Source organism: Syzygium oleosum, unplaced genomic scaffold (assembly GCF_021117445.2).
Source record: "Syzygium oleosum isolate NSW1041296 unplaced genomic scaffold, Sole_v2.1 Sole_v2.52, whole genome shotgun sequence".
NCBI lineage: Eukaryota > Viridiplantae > Streptophyta > Magnoliopsida > Myrtales > Myrtaceae > Syzygium > Syzygium oleosum.
Genome location: NW_026607536.1, coordinates 938,065 through 956,198, shown reverse-complemented (window position 1 = coordinate 956,198; position 18,134 = coordinate 938,065). Strand labels below are relative to the sequence as shown.

At 44.1% G+C, this 18,134-nt stretch overlaps 2 protein-coding genes across 2 annotated transcripts; both read right to left on the bottom strand.

Annotated features, from left to right (window-relative positions):
• Nucleotides 1-363: 363 nt before the first annotated feature.
• On the bottom strand, nt 364-2,563 carry LOC115679560 (phytosulfokine receptor 1-like). The gene has a single exon (XM_056307294.1). The coding sequence runs from the start codon at nt 2,449-2,451 to the stop codon at nt 364-366; it is 2,088 nt and encodes a 695-aa protein (XP_056163269.1). The 5' UTR covers nt 2,452-2,563.
• Nucleotides 2,564-12,635: 10,072 nt separating this feature from the next.
• LOC115665023 (uncharacterized) lies at nt 12,636-17,030 on the bottom strand. The gene is made up of 2 exons (XM_030586904.2): nt 16,948-17,030; nt 12,636-16,819 (listed from the first exon to the last, which is right to left on the bottom strand). Exon 2 carries the CDS (start codon nt 16,781-16,783, stop codon nt 12,965-12,967), a length of 3,819 nt encoding a protein of 1,272 aa, XP_030442764.1. The 5' UTR covers nt 16,784-16,819; nt 16,948-17,030; the 3' UTR covers nt 12,636-12,964.
• Nucleotides 17,031-18,134: the final 1,104 nt, after the last annotated feature.

Genomic DNA, 18,134 nt, shown 5'->3' with positions numbered 1-18,134 from the left:
TGATTAATCTCTGTGAAGTGGCTAGCGGGTTGGGTTGTGTATGTGTACGGGTTATATGCAGTCTGAATAATACTTTGATGTCTTTTCCTCCTCCTTTTCTTTTATAATATGCTAGTCTTCGAAAAATTTTCTTTTTTATGTGAAAATATACCAAAGTATCGATAGAGTTCTTATGTTCCACACATCTATCCTTTAAAAAAGTAATGACGGAGTAGCTTGTATAAATTCATTACCTTCCTAGATTCTAGTTTCTACATCCGAAACGCAAGACATATATACATGCCTTCAACGCATCTTTCTCACATCGCAATTGCTACAATGTGATACGTGCTGAGCTAGTAAGACTAACGCAGTGCATTTTTTTCACCGGCTACGTTGTCCCTCGTCAATCACCCAACCTGACAGGAAGCAGAGGCTTACTGTCCAGGTGAAACCTACGGCTGCTCCGATCCCGAAAGCCATCTGTGAATATGTGGCTCCTTCAGTCGAAGCCTCGTCATTTGGAAGCTCATCAGATGGTGGCTGTGATTGACATGAGGGTAAGCTCGGTCTACTACCACAGAGGCCAATGTTTCCTTCGAAGCTCGAGTCTGGAAAGGTCAAAAACTGGCCTCCCGAAGGAACTGTGCCGGAGAGCTTATTGTATGAAACATCAAAGGTCGATAGGAAAGTCAGCTTCTGGAAGGATGCGGGTATTTCTCCCGTCAAACCATTATGAGACAAATCTAGTCGCTCCAAACTTTGCATTTCCGATAAGCTATTCGGTATATTGCCCGACAATTGGTTGTTTTCCAAGTAAAATGCTTGGAGGCCCTTAAGGTTTCCGAAACTCAGCCAAATCGGTCCGTTGAGCTTGTTGTAACTTAGGTCCAAGGTTGATGGCAAGCTCCAGAATTGGTTGTATGTCAAAAATTTTCCATCTCCTTTCCCCGAAAGGAGTGGCACGTTTGATAGAGAGCCTGCAGGAAACGATCTGCTACTGTTGATGCAATTTCGTAGTTCGCTTAAGCTCCTTGGTATGTCTCCGGTGAATGAATTATTCCCTAAACCCAAATAGAATAGGAAATCAAAATCGCCGATCCAGCTAGGAATTCTTCCGCTTAATTGGTTCCATGAAAGATCCAGCAGTTGCAAGTTTTCGCATCCGCTTAACCACACCGGTATTGACCCTTTTAATTGACTGTTGCCAATCACGAACACTTTCAGATATGGAAACAGCAAATCGGCATGTCCCAACATTTCTTCCTCTCGAAAACTCATAGAAAGGATCAACACACTTAAGTTTCTGCATCGCTGTAATATATGCAGAGCGCTAGACAGATCACTAATTTCAGTTTTTGAAAGAGAGAGCAGTGTTAGTGCCCGGAGGTTTTGGAAGCTGGAAGGAATTGCTCCGCTTAAGTGATTATTCGCAAGATTTAGAACACTCAATCTATGACAAGTAGATAGAATTGCAGGAAGCGGACCTCGGAATAAATTGGAACCAAGGTTGAGAGAAGTAAGACGAGCCATAGAAGAACAGTTGATACTGATACGACCATCAAGAGTATTGTTGTTTAAGTCAAGTGTGGAAAGGGATGGAGAGCTCATCAGTGAAGGTGGCAATTGACCAGAGAATTTATTTGATCTGGCAGCAAAGTGCTCGAGCTTTGGAAGACCCTTGAAAACGTCTGGAAGTACTCCGGAAAACAGATTATGAGACAAATCAATCTTGACAACACTAGAGAGATTATCAATTCTTCCGTCCAGGGGTCCTGAAAAGCCATTGTCCTGAAATTGGAGTTCGCACAGGTGCTCGAGCTGGAACAGTCTCTCTGGCAAGCTTCCTGATAGACTGTTCCCATTGAGGAAGAGGCGCTGAAGAGAAGTGCAGTTGCCAAAATTCACAGGAACTTCTCCATGGAACCAATTTTCGGCGAAATTAAGTGACTCAATAGAGTGTGATCTGTCACAAATTGTTGACGTGAGAGAACCTACCAAGTTATTATCCGAGACATCCAAAATTCTTATGCGGGGTAGATGGATGTGAAGAGGAAACGAACCCATGAATTTGTTCCAGCTCAAATCAAGGACCTCGAGATTCTGCATCTGAAAGAGTTTATGCGGAAGAAAACCATGGAGGTTGTTATGGGAAAGATTAAGAGTGCTCAACTGGTCCAAATCTGCCAAGGATTCACATATTTCCCCGGTGAGTCCCCTGCCATGAAGATCCAAGCCAATCACCCTCCTCTGTGTCACGGCGGAGTTATTGCATGTGACTCCAGCCCAAGAGCAACATTCACCGTCAGGAAAAACCCCCCAGCCATCAACAGGTGAGCCCACACACTTGCGAAAACCGTTCAGCGCGTTTAAGTCATTGGAATTGCAAGATGGGTTCTGGCTTTTGGTTATATGAGCCTTGCAAATGATTGCTAGAAAGATGAAGGTTAAACGGAAAGTTGAGCATTCCATTGCAGGCAAGTGATAGCAGTAGGCAGGCAACTAGGGTCGAGATTATATGGTTCACATCCTGAGTCTTCTGAGCATGATGATAGATTGGGAGTGAATGAAGCCAACCATTGACTTGACTTGTACCGCAGAAAGAACAAGAGTAGTTAGAAGAAACCATAGATAATTCTACATCTTTGAAGATGACTGGTCGAGGTGAGTAAGAAAAGAGCTGGTTTGTTCACTAGACAAAACGAGAGAGAAGAGAATGGACTTTTGCTGTGTCCAGACAAAGCATATTGGGTCATGGAGATGGACAGGTGAATAGAACGGGACCAAGTGGGCTTGTTTGATGGGAAGAAAACTATACTCACGTCTGCATCCATCTGTATCAACTCATAATAATAATTTGTCCTTTTTTTTGCTTTGCACTGGGGTTGATCCTGTGACCTGTTCCTGACAATCCTGAACCGGCCCAAATCCTGCACCACCCAGCCATCGTCGCCTCGACCACCAGGCGGCACATTCTTTTTTTTACTTTTTTGTAGTCTGCGCTTCTCTCTTCTTCTTTGGCACTACCAAGTATCATAGTGATTAGAATTTGTATCAAATGATTTTTGTTAAAAATGTGTCGAGTTTGAACTCGTCGAACAAATCCAAATGAGATTGTACTGAGCACCCATTTGAACAATATTGAAACTGTTAGCGTATCGAAGATGGTCAAAGAAGAAACGGTTTATGGACGACTCCCGAAAAAGGGAAAGTCCATTATTGCTGCCTTTATTTAATGCAAATAGAACACTCTTTTCAATGTGGAAGAAGACGGGGGAGAAGGAGACTTTTATGATGGAGGAAAAGCATGCGCAGACTTGTTCAAGCGCAGGACTTCAACATATTGCTCAATAACGATGGAGACCCTAGTCATCATGTATTAAATGAAGGGACCTACAAAATTTGATTGCACATGGAAGATCTATCTTAGCCGCATGGAATTGAAGGTATAGGAAAAGGGCATGGGAGCTTTGTTTGTGTCATTCGGTATTTTAATCGTGAAGAGGAGTCCCTTCAGCATTATATAGAGAGAAAGAGAAAGAGTGGTTCAGTGCGCCAAGTTGTTTGGTGGCCGAGAGGGTCTTCTTGAGTTTTGTTCTCTTACATCATACCGTCTTCTTCATGAGTAAAATTGGCGAAACCAAATTTAATGAAATAACCTGATTGAAAATTGCTTGATTGATAAGCGTTGCATGTTATTCGACTGATGTTGACTCGTAACGTCGCATTAACATCGTGAAAAAGAATACCACTGCAGGACTGATGAATGCCTTGTCGAATATGTACGAGAAACCCTCCGCGATCAATTAAGTCTATTTGACGCGACGTCTGTTTTACTTAAAGATAGGCGAATGTATATCGGTTGCTAAACATATCAACGAACTCAATTAGTTGTTTGGTTAAGATTTAACTTTGAAGATAAGGTACGTGCTTTGATTCTATAATCCTCATTGTCTGAAAGTTGGAATACTGTCGTCATTATTGTTAGTAATTCTTTTGGGTCAAGAAGTTTGACGCTAGATAAGGTTCGCAATTTGATTCCGAGTGAAGATATCTATAAGAAAAAATTTAGTGAACTTGTGCCTGCCACTTTAGTCGGTGAAAGTAGATCAAAATCAGTCCAAGAGTAGTATAAACTCGAACAAACATAGTCAGTTTAAGACTAGTGGGATTGTCTATTGGAATTGTGGCAAGAGTGAGCATCTTAAAAGGGATTGCTTTAACTTGAGAAACTTTAACCTGAAAAAAGAAAAAGGGTAAGGTAATTAGAGTTCAGTCTACAGATGATGTTGCAGCTGTAGCTGAAAGTAATTCTGATAATGTCGATTGTATCTTGTCTATCATTGAGATTTGTCGTTTGACGGATGGATTATAGATTCTAGTTGTTCTTTCCACATTACAATAATAGGAACTGGTTTATTACTTATCAGTGTACACATTGTGGAAAAGTACAGTTAGGGAACAACGCAAAATGCGATATAGTAGGTATTGATGATGTTAAAATCAGAATGCAAGATACTATCGAGAAGACATTAACTAGAGTAGGGTACATTCTAAAATTGAAAAGGAACTTAATTTCCTTGAGTGCCCTAAATTCATATGGCTATAGGTATGCTTTAGAAGGTGGAGTTTTGAAGGTTGCGATAATGAAATGAATCAAGCACGATGGCTTATATGAGCTTCAAGGTGAAACAATAATGGATTTTGCCGTGGAGGCATCGGATGCATTTGTTATTACTCAGGGAAAACATGTATGTTTGTGCTGAGGCACAAGTTTAATGTTATTGTCAAGATTACGCGGTTGAAAGCTTTTATCAAAATGGAGACAGGTAAGTCAATCGAGCATGTGCAGACTGATAGTAGCATAGAGTTCTACTTGGAGCTATTAAATAGATTCTGAATGAAGGAAGACACAATGAAATACCACACCAATGCTGGTAAACGAAAATATATTGCAGAATTGATGAGTAGAACATTACCATAGACGGTTTGTGAAATGATTCTTGGTAGATGCGCTTAATACAGCGAGCTAACCGGTGTATAGATTCTCATAGACTGTGATTAGATGTCGGACTCTCGATAAAGTGTGGTCAGGTAACATTGCCGATTATTTTATTCTTAGAATGTTTGTTTGCCACTATTATTTTCGAGCCAATGATGGTAAGCACAATGAGAGGGCAAGGTACATATTTTTTGGCTGCACGAGGTGAGCGAGGCTATTAGTTGTGATGTTCGGAATTAAATTCACCTGTCGACCATAGAGAGTTACCTTTGACAAGTCTCCAATACTTTTGGCTAGGTGTGTTTAGTAGCAGTGTTTACATGGATATGAATGGTGTTCAGCTAAAGGTGGAGTTGCAACCAAACACCCTTGAGGTAGCAGGTACTAATGCAATTATCAAAACAAACAATGCTTGTAATGAGGTGGAGCCGTTAGAGCCAACAGCTGCTGTAGTTGCTAAGTTTGACAAGGCTCATGTTCGATCATTTGATAGATATGGATACAATGGTAGTTTTGTTTTATTTGTGATAGAGGATATTATGTCTAAAATCCTTGTGGAGCAGTTAAAGGTACAAGTTGAGTAGGTTTCTTGATGAGGTCCATGGTGAAGTTCAAGTGCAACTTGGACTTGGAAGCACTCTTTGGTGGTTGAGCCCATGAGGGATTGTGGAAGAGTAGCAACGAAGATTAGATTCCAGTGAAGCGATTGTAGCTTGGTTTAAACGTCGAGATAAGGTGGAGATTCTTAAAAAATGTGTTAGGATCGATTCCAGGGCAAACATAGTAGATTTCAGATTTTAAAAACTAGGAATTGGTTCTAATGGGGTAGGTTCCATATCTAGGTCTGGAACTTATCATCTCTTGAACCGATCACCCCTAATTGGATGTTTAATTCCCAAAGAAGTGTGGTTAGATAATGTTGTTGATTAATCTATTATTAAAATATTTGGTTGCCGTGTTGTAAGCTCAATAGGAGGATAAGAAAGTACAAGATGAGTAGGAATATCGGTTATGATGTCTAAAATTAAATTCACATGTTATTAGTAAGGAAGTTACATTTAACAAGTGTCCAATACTCGTAGGTAGGAGTGATTATAGCAGTGTTTATACAAATCTGGACGGTGTTTAACTTGAGGTGAAATTGTAACCAGAAACTTTAAGGTAGCGGGTACTAGCGAAATAATCGAACACAGATGGTACTCATAGCAAAGTGGAGGCTGTAGATCCAACATTTGCTGTAACTGCTGAATTTGACAAGGTGTATATTCAATCTCTTGATATGTATGGATGCAACAATGATTTTGCTTTATCTGTAATTGAAGAGGTTGTGTCAGAAAATCATTGTGGAGTAGTTAAAAATGCAAGTGGAGTTGGTATTCTAATGAGATCCGTGGTTATGGCAAAGTTCAAGCAAGGCTTGGACTTGGAAGATGCCTGTGGCAGTTGAAGCCATGTGAGGTTGTGGGAGAGTCACAACGAAATTTGGATTTTTCAGAAAAATGATTGTGACTTGGTTTAAAAGTCAAGCGAAGGTGGAGATTGTTGAAAATAGGTCTCTAGTTTGAGCCCAGAAAAAGGAAATTTACTAATATGAATAAGTTTCATAGTTGAAGTTGGTTTTTTGGTATGAATAGGTTTCCTATTTTGGATCCAATTCTTGTATATATATATATATATATATATATATATATATATATATATATATATATATATATATATATATATATATATATATATATATATATATAAGAAATGTGACTTCTTGTGAAAAGCATCCAAGATGCTGCTTTTTCGTGAATTACTCCCCTAGAGCTTTTAATGTTGAAGCCAATTATTTTGTGGGTAAAATTTGTGAATTACTTCGCGAGATTGAGAGATTATTTTGTGGAGAATTGTGAGCCTAAACACTATATGAGGTTATTGGGTGTAATTGGGGTTATGAAATACTGAGGGTGCGTTTGGTCGTCAGGATAAAAGTCGAGATAGGATATTTTTTATCCTATCATGTGTTTGGTGGATCTCTAGGATAGGATAAAATCGGATATAAAGTGGATATAGCCCACATAAAAAAATTCTAGAGGGGAGGTGAGATAGATTCGGATAGAATTTCTCTTGTCTAGCTATTTTTTCAGAAAACCCTACACTCTTCTTTTCTTTCTCCTTCGTTCACATGCGTGACTCCTCTCACATCGAAGTTTCACGAAACCAAACTACAAAAGTAGCGAGAGTTGAAACGTCTTCTTCTCCGTAGCTCTAATCTTACGAATTTAAGCTCCATCTCGGTCAATTCAAGCTTCAATCCGTGAAATCTGGTTGGTTACACATTGGTCGGTTGGTATATTGAAATTATCCGAAGGTAATGAGTAAACGTAGTTTTCTCAATGGATCTCAGTACCCGCAACATTTTCTAACATTTCACTGTCAGATGGTAGAGAGCTACTATTACGGAAGACTTTGCAGAGCGAATTAGCATCCTGCACGAAATCCAACCTAAACTGGCCATTGACTGGCAGTATAGTAAAAATGCATCGATGAATTGCACAGACAACGTGGAACTCGGGTAATACTTTGCCAAAACAACTTCTCTTGACACCTTCAAAGTTATATAGTCCTTTGGCATCAACCAATTAGTTTTGTCAACATGCGGGCCTTGTTCTTCATAGAATTCATGAGTTGCTACTCGACCATTGACGGAAGCATCACCAACTATATCACGAGTTCTCCTCTAGGCTTCCAGAATCCGCCTTCTGCCCCCTTTGTTCTCCATTGAGTTCACAAAGCATCACATATTTTCTGCTATGATCAATTATGGCTAGTAATGTTAGTCAGCATGTGCATTAGAGTAGCAAACCTTGTGAATTTGTGACAGCAATTTTTGTCATTTTAGGTCACGCAAAGATATTTTTATGATGATGAGATTGATATTATTTCATGGACACTATGTAGGAGCATATATGTCCTTTCTATTGGTATCCGGTTTCTACCAAACAATGGATAATATAAAATATAAAAATATCCGACTTTAAATTCGAAATTCACCAAATAGTAGATAGTATATTACAAAATCCCATGACTTATTATCCTATCCTATCCAGTCCTATATTGATTAGAAATCCGAACGACCAAACGTAACCTGAGAGTATTTGAGTAACTCGAGTGTGGTTGTAATCACCGTTGTATCACTTGATCTATAGTAAAAATTCTTTACTGCTTTCCCTGCTGACGTAGATCACATCGATCGAATCACGTAAATTCGGTGTTCAATTTATTTCCTTGTTCTGTTTATTTTACTTTTCGATAGCTTGTTTCCGCAACAATAAGTGCTACAAAGATGAATGACAAATAGAAAGTTGATAATCCCATTGCAGGCAAGAGACTAAGCTTGGATAGAAGAGGAAGAACGAAAGCTCAGGCCATGATAAAAGATACTTTTAGTCATGATTTTAACACTTCCAGTTGACTTGTACTTCTCAAAACGATAAAAATAAGAAGGAGAAATAACAACAATGAAGCCAGCTATGCATACATCGTAAAGCCGACCAAACAAATTGGAGCGGAAAAAATGGGCTGAAGATTAGATTCAAAGAGTGACGTAGGAACTAGAGCATTGTAGCAGATTGGGTTGCTCAGGGGTAACCGGATAGAAACTTTGACTCAATGCCTTTGATTTCGAATCCAAAAAATTGATGACGGAGATAGACTTGGTAATAATGATCTTTCAGAACAAAAGTCATCAAAAGACAAAGCAGATCATTTTCCTTGCAACAATGACCATCACATCCCGATAGGAAACCAAAAATCAAAGAAAGGAGAGCCCATTTACCTGCAACCAACGACTTTTATGTCCTCGTTACCGACTTTTTAATCTCTCTCGTATGATCATATCTTCTTCTTCTGCTGTCTTTCTCTTTTCTTCTTTTTTTTGTTGTGTATTTGTGTATTCACGCTCTTTAGCTAAACGGCGCATCCAAAATGCAAATCTTTTGCCTTGGCTTTCGACTCCTGAAGTAGAACCATCTTGTTACTTGCATCAGCAGAGAATACCCATTTTAGTGCTTAGAATAAAGTTTGGAAATATGATCACAAACATATGGCAACTACTCGATCATAATTAAGATCCCAGGACGATAGAATCTGGCCATATAAATATACAAAATCCCAAACATAATGGGTTGATACTACCATGTTCCATAAGAACAACATTTGTAACTTAAACAAAAAAGAAACCATAGGGAATCACCACCTCTACCCATTATCGTCAAGTTTTAACGAGATGGCATTGTGCATGACAACTACAAGGCCAATTCACCGGTCGAGTTTGAAGACTCAACAGTTGGAAGTTCTGATTGGCTTGAGCCATGGTGTGGTTTGATGCAGAGACCGATGTTTCCTTCAAAGCTCAAATTTGGAAAAGTAGAAAACTGACCTTCCAAAGTTGGGAAAAGTGCCAAAAAAGTCCTAAACCTTTTGCATTGATGCCAATTTAGTCCTAAACCTTTTTTTGGTGCTAATTCAGTCCTAAACCTTTTGCATTTGTGCCAATGCAATCCTAAACCTTTTGTATTTGTGCCAATTCAGTCCTTTCGGCCAATTTTGGCTGGATTTTGCTAACGTGGACGCCGATTGGCCGGTCATTTTTTGACGTGGATAATTTTATTAATATTTTAATACTTTTTTGAATTTTTATTTATTCTTTTCGTTTCTTTTTTTTTCCCCTCTCCTCTCTCCTTCCTCTAGCCGGTCGCCGGACCGGCCCGAGGCCAGAGGCCAGCGCCGGCGAGACTCGCCCTCACTGACCATTGGTGAGGTCGACCTCGCCGGCCACTGGCGAGACTCGACCTCACCGGATCTGGTGAGGTCAAGCCTCGCCGGCGGCTAGGCGAGGCTCGCCCTTGCCAGCGATGGTGAAGGCGAACCTCGCTATGGCCAGATCTGGCGAGGTCGTGCTAGCCGCCAGCGAGGCTAGACCTCGCTAGATCTAGCGAGGTCGAGCCTCGCCCATCCATGGCGAGGCTCGAGCCCTCGCCAGCGGCCTCCGATGAGGGCTCGAGCCTCGCCATGGCTAGGCGAGGCCCAACCTCGCGGGATCTGGCGAGGTCGAGCCTCACCGGTTGGTGGGCGAGGCACGACCTCGCTGGATCTGGCGAGGTCGGGCCTCGCCCATCGCGAGGTCACCCTCTCCAGTGGCCGGCGTGGGTGAGCCTCGCCGGTGCCGGCCTCTAGCCGATCGCCGGTTATGCGATCGGCTAGAGGAAGGAGAGATCTTAGGGGGCAAAAAAAAATTCAAAAAATATTAAAATATTATTGAAGTTGTCCACGTCAGCGCTAGTAACCGGCTGCTGGCCGATCAGCGTTCACGTCAGCAAAATCCTGCCAAAATTGGCCGAAAGGACTGAATTGGCACAAAGACAAAAGGTTTAGGACTGAATTAGCACCAATGCAAAAGGTTTAGGACTGAATTGACACAAAAAAAAAGTTTAGGAATAAACTGGCACCAATGCAAAAGGTTTATGACTAAATTGATACTAAAAAAGGTTTAGGATTAAATTGGCATCAATGTAAAATGTTTAGGACTTTTTTTGGCACTTTTCCTGTCCAAAGTAAGAGAAGTCAAAACTCGATACGAAGTTCAACCAAGTCAAGGAACAAGATATATAACCTGACAAACTGTTACGAGACAAGTTCAGTTTGTCCAGACTTTCCATCGCTGATGTACTGTCTGGAACAGTGCCCGACATGTTAATGCATGCCAAGTTCAATACTTGAAGGCTTTTAAAACCGCAAAAGCTTGGCCAAGTCGTCCAGTCAGCTTGTTGTAACTCAAATTGAACATCGATGGGAAATCTGATATATGTTTGTACTTCAAGGAATTTCCGGCTTAGTGTCTTGTAAAGAGTGGAACGGTTCAGAGGTGGTCTCTTGAAGAGAGATGTGGTCTCTCTAATTTGGTAGATCAGTGAAGCCTTTTGGCATATCCCATTGAACGAATTACTTGACAAATCCAGATAAAAGGCAAACTGGAAATCAGCTTTACAGTTAAAATAGTCCCACTTAACCGACTCCAAGAAAGGTCGAGCAATTCCAAATTTTCGGCATCCTCTTAACCAAGCGGGTATGGAGCCTCTTAATTGACTACTAGAAGCAACTAAAACCCTTGTCAGCTTTGGATTGATAGATTCGGGCAGTTCTCATATCAGAATGTATTGGCAAAGACCAGAAGACAATTGGCAAAGACCTAAAGACAACTTTTTGCAATGTTATATATTCCGAAGCGTTGCAGATAGGTTGTGAAGGCCTTTATTTGGGAATATCAGTGTTCTTAGTTCGTGAAGTTTCTGAAAGCAGGATAATATTTCGGGCCAAATTGGGAACATTCAATCTATGGCAGTTGGACAAATTCTCCAGAATCGGACCTTGGACAAAGTTGGAAGCTAGATTGAGAAAAGCGAAATTGTGCATTGCAGAACGATCAATGTTTATTCTTCCTCCCAAATTGTTGTTGCCCAAATCGAGCATGAAAAGTGATGGAGAGCATGTTAGCGAGGTAAGCATATGACCAGAGAACCCGTTTGAAATGGCCAACAAACGCTTGAGATTCATGAGGCCCTCAAAGACATCCGAGAGTTCTCCGGAAGATGAATTATATGAAATATCTATCTCCACAATGTTAAAGAGCTTACCAATTGCTCCATCCAGAGGCCTAGAAAAGGTATTAAAACTGAAGGTGCAAGCTTTGCAGATGCTGGAGCTGGAACAAGCTCCCTGAAAGATCATTCCACTAAATTAGGGTCGTTGCAATGACGTGAAGTATCCAAGTTACCTGGAACGTCTCTATACAGGGGGATATTGGCAATATAAAGAGGCTCTGGATGGGGTCATGCATCGCGCATAGTCAACACGAAAGGACCAACCAACTAGTTGTTCAAGTCGTCAAGAATCTTGATCGGGGTGGATGGATGTTAAGGGGGTGTGAACCCGAGAAATAATTCAAGCTTGAATCAAGGACCTCCAATTTTTGTGTTTGAAAGACTTCGGGAGGAAGAAAACCATTGAGATGATGGCGGGAAAGATTAAGAACTCTTAGATGGTCTGGCTCCGATATATCTTGGGAAATTACTGTCCACAGAGATCAAGGCGCCCATCTCCACTGCTTTTTATACTGCCCAACTTCTACATCAATTCGACCAAAAAAAAAACTTCTACATTAAGTTTTCAATATTTTTCAGTTTGCAAGTTCGCCCAAAGAAAGATATCTCAACCTTATCCGCGCCCGGCTTCAGAGGTAATAGCGGCCCCGCCTTTGGCATGCTGGGCAGGCCTTGACAGACAGATTCTTTCAGAACAACCTAAGCCTGGTCGGGGCATGCTTGCTCAGGTCTGTTTTTGAACAATCAATCTGGTGGGGCATAGAACTCCCGGTTCCTACTTCAGACCATTCATCCATCGCTGCCATCCAGCCGACATTTCCCACTACAATCTATCACGCTGTATAGGAAAAGTAAAACCAGTAATAAGTCATTAGAATGTTTCCGAACATGAGCCTTGGGCTTCAAATAACCGGAAAGTTCGCAAATATGATCAAATGCTCAATGCATCTGCTTGCAGTTGATTATAATCAAGATCGACGGAAAAAGGTGGAATCTGGACATATAAATAGACATAATCCAAACTTTAGTGACTTCCTACTACTATGTTCCATAAGAAACTCAAAAAAGTAGCAATGAGAGGGCATCATAAGCAGTAGCCAGTAGCCACTAACATCAGGTTTCACAAGATAGCAACAAATAGTGCACGACACAAGGCCACGCCCGTTTCATAACGATTATCGAATCAGCTCCCCATTACGGGACACATTGACCGAGAATTACAGGAAATGATCCAGTTCTATCTAATGCATACTCTATACTAGTCCAAGAGACACCAACCAAAGCCGATGGTCCAGCCGTTCATCATCATCAAAATCTCATAGTTTCTGGCGTTAACTCAGATGAACATCGTTAACTCTGGCCGGCTATATACGTTGCTCTGCTCATCGTCCAGCACAGGATAAGCCGCAACAAGAGCATCCTGAGATCCAATATATAGCGAGTTGTAGATCTTCCAGTATACTTCCCTGACCTTCCTTGCAGGATGGAACAGCCCCTGGAGGCAGTAGTTTAGCACAACAGCAGGACCCAGGGCCACCCTCATGCCTTCAATGGCTTCCATAACGGCATTTATGACATGAGGGGAAGTCTCGAATATGTTTGGCCAGACATAGTTGAGCAAGTGGACAAGTGCATCCTCACAACCCAACCCAGCAACTCCCAAAGCCATATGCTTTACGGCAGAAGCGGCAGTCTGCCTGTGCACCAAATCTCTATCCATGAGTGCATCTTCAAGTAGTGGAGTCACTGCATATATGTAGTCCTTCCCCATTTCACCAATGTACTCAAACAGAAAGGAAAGGGATTTGAGAACACCGTTCTGCACGTTGAGCTCAGGCACGCGATACTCATTCATCAAAGCCGGCAGAACTGTGAAAGGAGAACATGTCTCTGCAACTATAGCAATTGCAACGGTTGTGCATACACGGTTCTGACGCTCCTGAACTTTGAGATTGTTCAAAAGGGTTGCAAGGACATCTTGAGGTCCAATGGCTTTAGCAATATAACCAAAAGTGTTCACCGTAGCTCGCCGAATACCCTTCTTGTGGGCTTTAAGCATATCAAGAAGCTCAAAGCATATCCTCATCCACTCCCTTGCTGGAACAAATTCTGCCCCACGATCAGCAATACGACCAACAAGGTCAATACAGTTCTCCTGGACCTTCTCATGTCTGTTCTTCAGAATGGGCGTCAGCCTGGGAAGCAGATCTTTTATGGGAGGTGTCATTTTCGTCATACCAATCACATTGACAATAGCTTTCAAAGCACCCAATATGGAGCCCAAAACTTCAGGGTATTCTTCTCCCAAGTATTCGTACAGAACAACACCAAGATGACCCATCAGTTGTTCCTCCTGACACTGCTTCATGACAACAGCAATCCTGGAAATAAGATCTGCAGCTTGTTGTCTCACCTTTGCGCTCTTGTTGTTTAATCGCCACTTTATCGTACCACAAATCTGTGGAAGATATGGCTTCACTCTTTGCCCAAGAGCATTCACCACAGCACCAAAGCCATTAAGCATTACATTGGCATCATCACTAGTCTGCTCTTGGAAGGCGTAAAGGATACCATCAATGAGGAGCTCTTCCAGCCGAGAATCAATATCAGAGGCACCCAGGTTTGCAACCACCTTCTCTATCGTTTCCATGACCATTCGCCGATACGGCTCACTCTCATCCTTCAGATCCTCAACAATTCTCCCGACTATGTCAGCAACGCCGACTTTATTAGCTATCTCCACAGTAGTTTCCACAAGCTGCTTATAGTTTCTCCTATCCAAAGCCATCCTTCTAACCCAGAAATTCCTGAAGAACTCTGGAAGAATGTCACTTCGTATGTATTCAGCCTCAACACCCTCGGTACTCACACACTGTTTAACCACTTTAAGCACTATCTTCTTCATTTCTTCATCCGGAGACTGGAACTCACGGATAAGAATGACCATGACTTCTTTAGTATAGTAACTAGCATACAGAGCATCCATTAGAGGAATAATAAACCCAATAGCTTTCAAGAATGCAGCCAAGACCTTTCCCCTGTGTGACCTAATACCCTTCCAAAGTGGCTTCAACACTGAATCGAAGCTTTCAATACCATAAGGCGCAGCAGCCTCAGCAAGAGCAGCCAGAGACAGCGCAGTAATAGTTCTCACCTTCTGGTTCTCATCATTCAGGCCATGTTCTATAATTTCGACAAGAGACTTCAAATGTGGTAGAACAGCGCAACCTATCAAAATAGCAATCTGCTGAACGATCTTGATTCCAGTGTGCCGAGCTTGCCAGGATTTCTTGCTCTGACACACAGCTTTCAAGAATGGCAACAGAGCAGGAATTCCAAGAGCAGAAGCAACAACACTGAAAGCTCTAGCAGTTGTATTTCTCACATACTCATCAATATTATCAATATCTGGACGCATAGCAGCAATCATTGTAGCCAAGCCAGCTGCCTTGCTCAAATTAGAAATGATCTCTCTCCCCTCGACACGTGCATAGTAATCTTCATCAATCAACAGAGGTTCAATAACAACAAGAATCTTATGCACGTAAGGACGTACCAATTCATCCAATTTGTAAAGTACCCTATCAATCACCTTAACCAAGAGATGCCTTTCCTGATCCTCCAAAGTGGCTTGCATGAGCAAAGGCAGAATACGGTTAAACAAAGGCCCAGCACCAAACTCTCGGGCCTTGTCTGTAAGCTGTCTAAGTGCAGTCTTCCTCTGTGGTGGAGTACCATTCTTTACCTTCAGCAGAAGTTTCAAGATCTTACGCTCTTTCTGCTCTTCAGGAGACAGCTCCTCTTCGTTCTCCTCATTCAACAGTGCCCCAAAATGCTGATAATCCTCTGGCTTCATGAAGGGTAGACCACCGGGCGCCTCCTTAGGAACATCGAACTGCTGCCCACGATTCTCTTCTGGAATTTGATAGAGCGGAGTGCCCAATGGCGTAGGGGTTGCCAAGAGCTTCCTCGCTGGCGTTCTAATAGGCACATAAGATGCTGGTGGCTCCAAAACCTTATACCCTTCCTGAGGGAACATAGCATCAAGCTCCTCATCCGTCAACGGCCTGTTCCTCTCCTCAATATCCTTCTCCCACCTCATCAAATTATACTGCTCAGGTGTAATTGGGCCCCGCAAGTTAATTGCCCCAGGAGTAGGCGTAGCAAGATCCACACCTCCAACAGGAGTTACCCCTGGTGTGAAAGCAGCTGCAGGTGTAGCACCCGCCACTGGTGTAGCACTCCCCATGGTGGCCGGAGTCTCGTCCCATCTTGATCTCTGCCTTTTCGGGGTTGGTGTGGCCATACCAGCCAGCTTGGGGGTGGCATCCCAAGTCATACCAGCTGGAGTCGCTCCGGGAGTCACAGCACCGGGAGTTGCATCTGAATCTGCCAGCCGTCCCGGCGTAGGGGTCTCGTCCCAACGGTTTCTCCGACCCACTGAAGGCGTGGCATCGCCCACTCTTCCAGGTGTAGGAGTCGCATCCCAACGCCCAATTCCAGGTGTTGAATCGGGCAAATCCCAGTCAGAACCAGATTTTGCCTTCTTTGCAGCAGCAGCACCACCATCGTCCTGTGATTGGTCCCACCTGTTCCTTCGCTTCTGTGCCGGAGCAGCTTCTGTCTCCTTTGGCGCGCCCCCGGCCTTTGCAGCTTCCTCTTCTTCCTTCTTCTTCTTGGCAATAGCCCTTAGCGTCTCCTCCTTTTCCCTCTTCAGCGCCTCTTCTCGCATCACGTCCGCATAAGTCCTCACGGACACATCCGGAGTCTTATCCCCCGCGGCGAACGCATCGTGCCGATCAGGCGAAATGACCCGGTTCAGCCTCCTCCTGCGATAATCGTCCTCGCGGTCGATGATCCTCTGCGGCTTCTTGAATCCCAACCCAGCGTCGTCGTCCTCCTCGCCACCGCGGGGCATCTCCTTCAGGAGCGACTTCGGGGCGGTGTAGGACGCGAGCTTCCGAGCGACCTCGGAGTCCATCCCCTCGAGGTTCTCCTCCTCCTCGTTGACGGGGATGGAGCTGACGTAGGCGTCGCGGTCCGTGCCGCCGTAGAGGTCGGTGTCGTAGGTGACGGAGTTGAGGGAGGCCAACTGCTGCTCCATCTTCTTCCTCTCTTCTTGGACCCTCGCGATCTCGGGATCCAGCGTCGCCATGGTTGATACGGGTTCGATCGTCCTCTGAGAAAAACCCTAGAATCGAAGGGCGGGTGCAAGTTGAGTCGCTTGTCCCAGCAATTGAAAGCTAAATCGACGAAAATCTATCAATCTGAGAAAGCTAGAACGACAGCGATTTAGAGAGAGAGGTTGGGGGAACTAACCTGCTAGCGATTGGGTGTGAGATGAGAAACCCTCACTGCCCGTGATGAGAGAGAGAGAGAGAAGGGGCGTAAAATGAAATTGCTAATCGGCGGAGATGATGCTATATAAATGCCGGTTCGTGAATAACATGAGAACCGACTTTGAAGTCCGGTTTCGACCGGCGGCCCATTGGGCCCAATATCCAATCCATACGTTAGAATTTGGCCAAGGCCTCTGAAGGAGATATGCCTTATGACTGGGGGTTAGGGGCCTGTTTGGTTCAACTTTGAAAATGCTACTTGGAGGAATGCAAATACCTTTGAGTGAAAGCCCATTGAGCAAATGTAAATGGTGTTTGGTAAAAATATTTTGTAAAACTACTTTGGCCAAAATATAGTGTTTGGTGAATTTTTTTTTTGCAAATGGACTTTGAGAATTATTTTATTTATTAAAAAAAAAACCTACTTGTCGCCGGAGCCGGCCGCCGGCGAGGGCCTATGGCCGCCGGCGGCGGCAGATCTGCTCGCCGGCGGCCGCCCGACCTCGGCTACCGCCGGCGATCGCCCGAGGCCAGGTGACCCTCGGCGGGGTCACACGACCCAGGCGACGGCCGCTGGTCGTCGCGCGACCTCAGGCGGCCGTCGCCCGGGTCGCGCGACCCCAGCGCGGCCGTCGCCCGGGTCGCGCGACCTCGGCCCAGGCGCCGTCGCCTCGGGTCGCGCGACCTCGGCCCAGGCGGCCGTCGCCCGGGTCGCGCGACCTCGAGCCCAGCGACGCCGCCCGGGTCGCGCGACCCGTGCCCAGCGGCCGCCCTGAGGTCGCCTCGACCCGAGCGGCCGTCGCCCGAGGTCGCGCGACCCAGCTGGGCCGCCGCCGAGGTCGCGCGACCCACCTGCACCGTCGCCCGGGGCCGCGCGACCCAGTGCGGCCGCCGCCTGGGATCGGCGTCGCCGGGCGGTCGCCCGACCCCAGGCGACCTCGTCGGCCGCTCTCCCTCGCCGGCCACTCTCGCCGGCCGCCCTCGCCGGCTGCCTGGTGAAAAACAGATTCAACCCAAAAAAAAAAAAAAAAAAAATGTGAACAAAAGCATTCGTGGAATTCTGAAAGCCAGGCCGATCCGGACCACCTTGGGCTTTCAAATTTGAGAAGGCCAAAGATTTGGCCAAAGAACTCCAAAAATGATTTGCCAAACACAAAATAATTCCCC

Excerpts from the sequence above, each read along its gene's own strand:
- LOC115679560 (XM_056307294.1), bottom strand. The coding sequence starts at position 2,451 with ATGGAATGCTCAACTTTCCGTTTAACCTTCATCTTTCTAGCAATCATT.
- LOC115665023 (XM_030586904.2), bottom strand. The coding sequence starts at position 16,783 with ATGGCGACGCTGGATCCCGAGATCGCGAGGGTCCAAGAAGAGAGGAAG.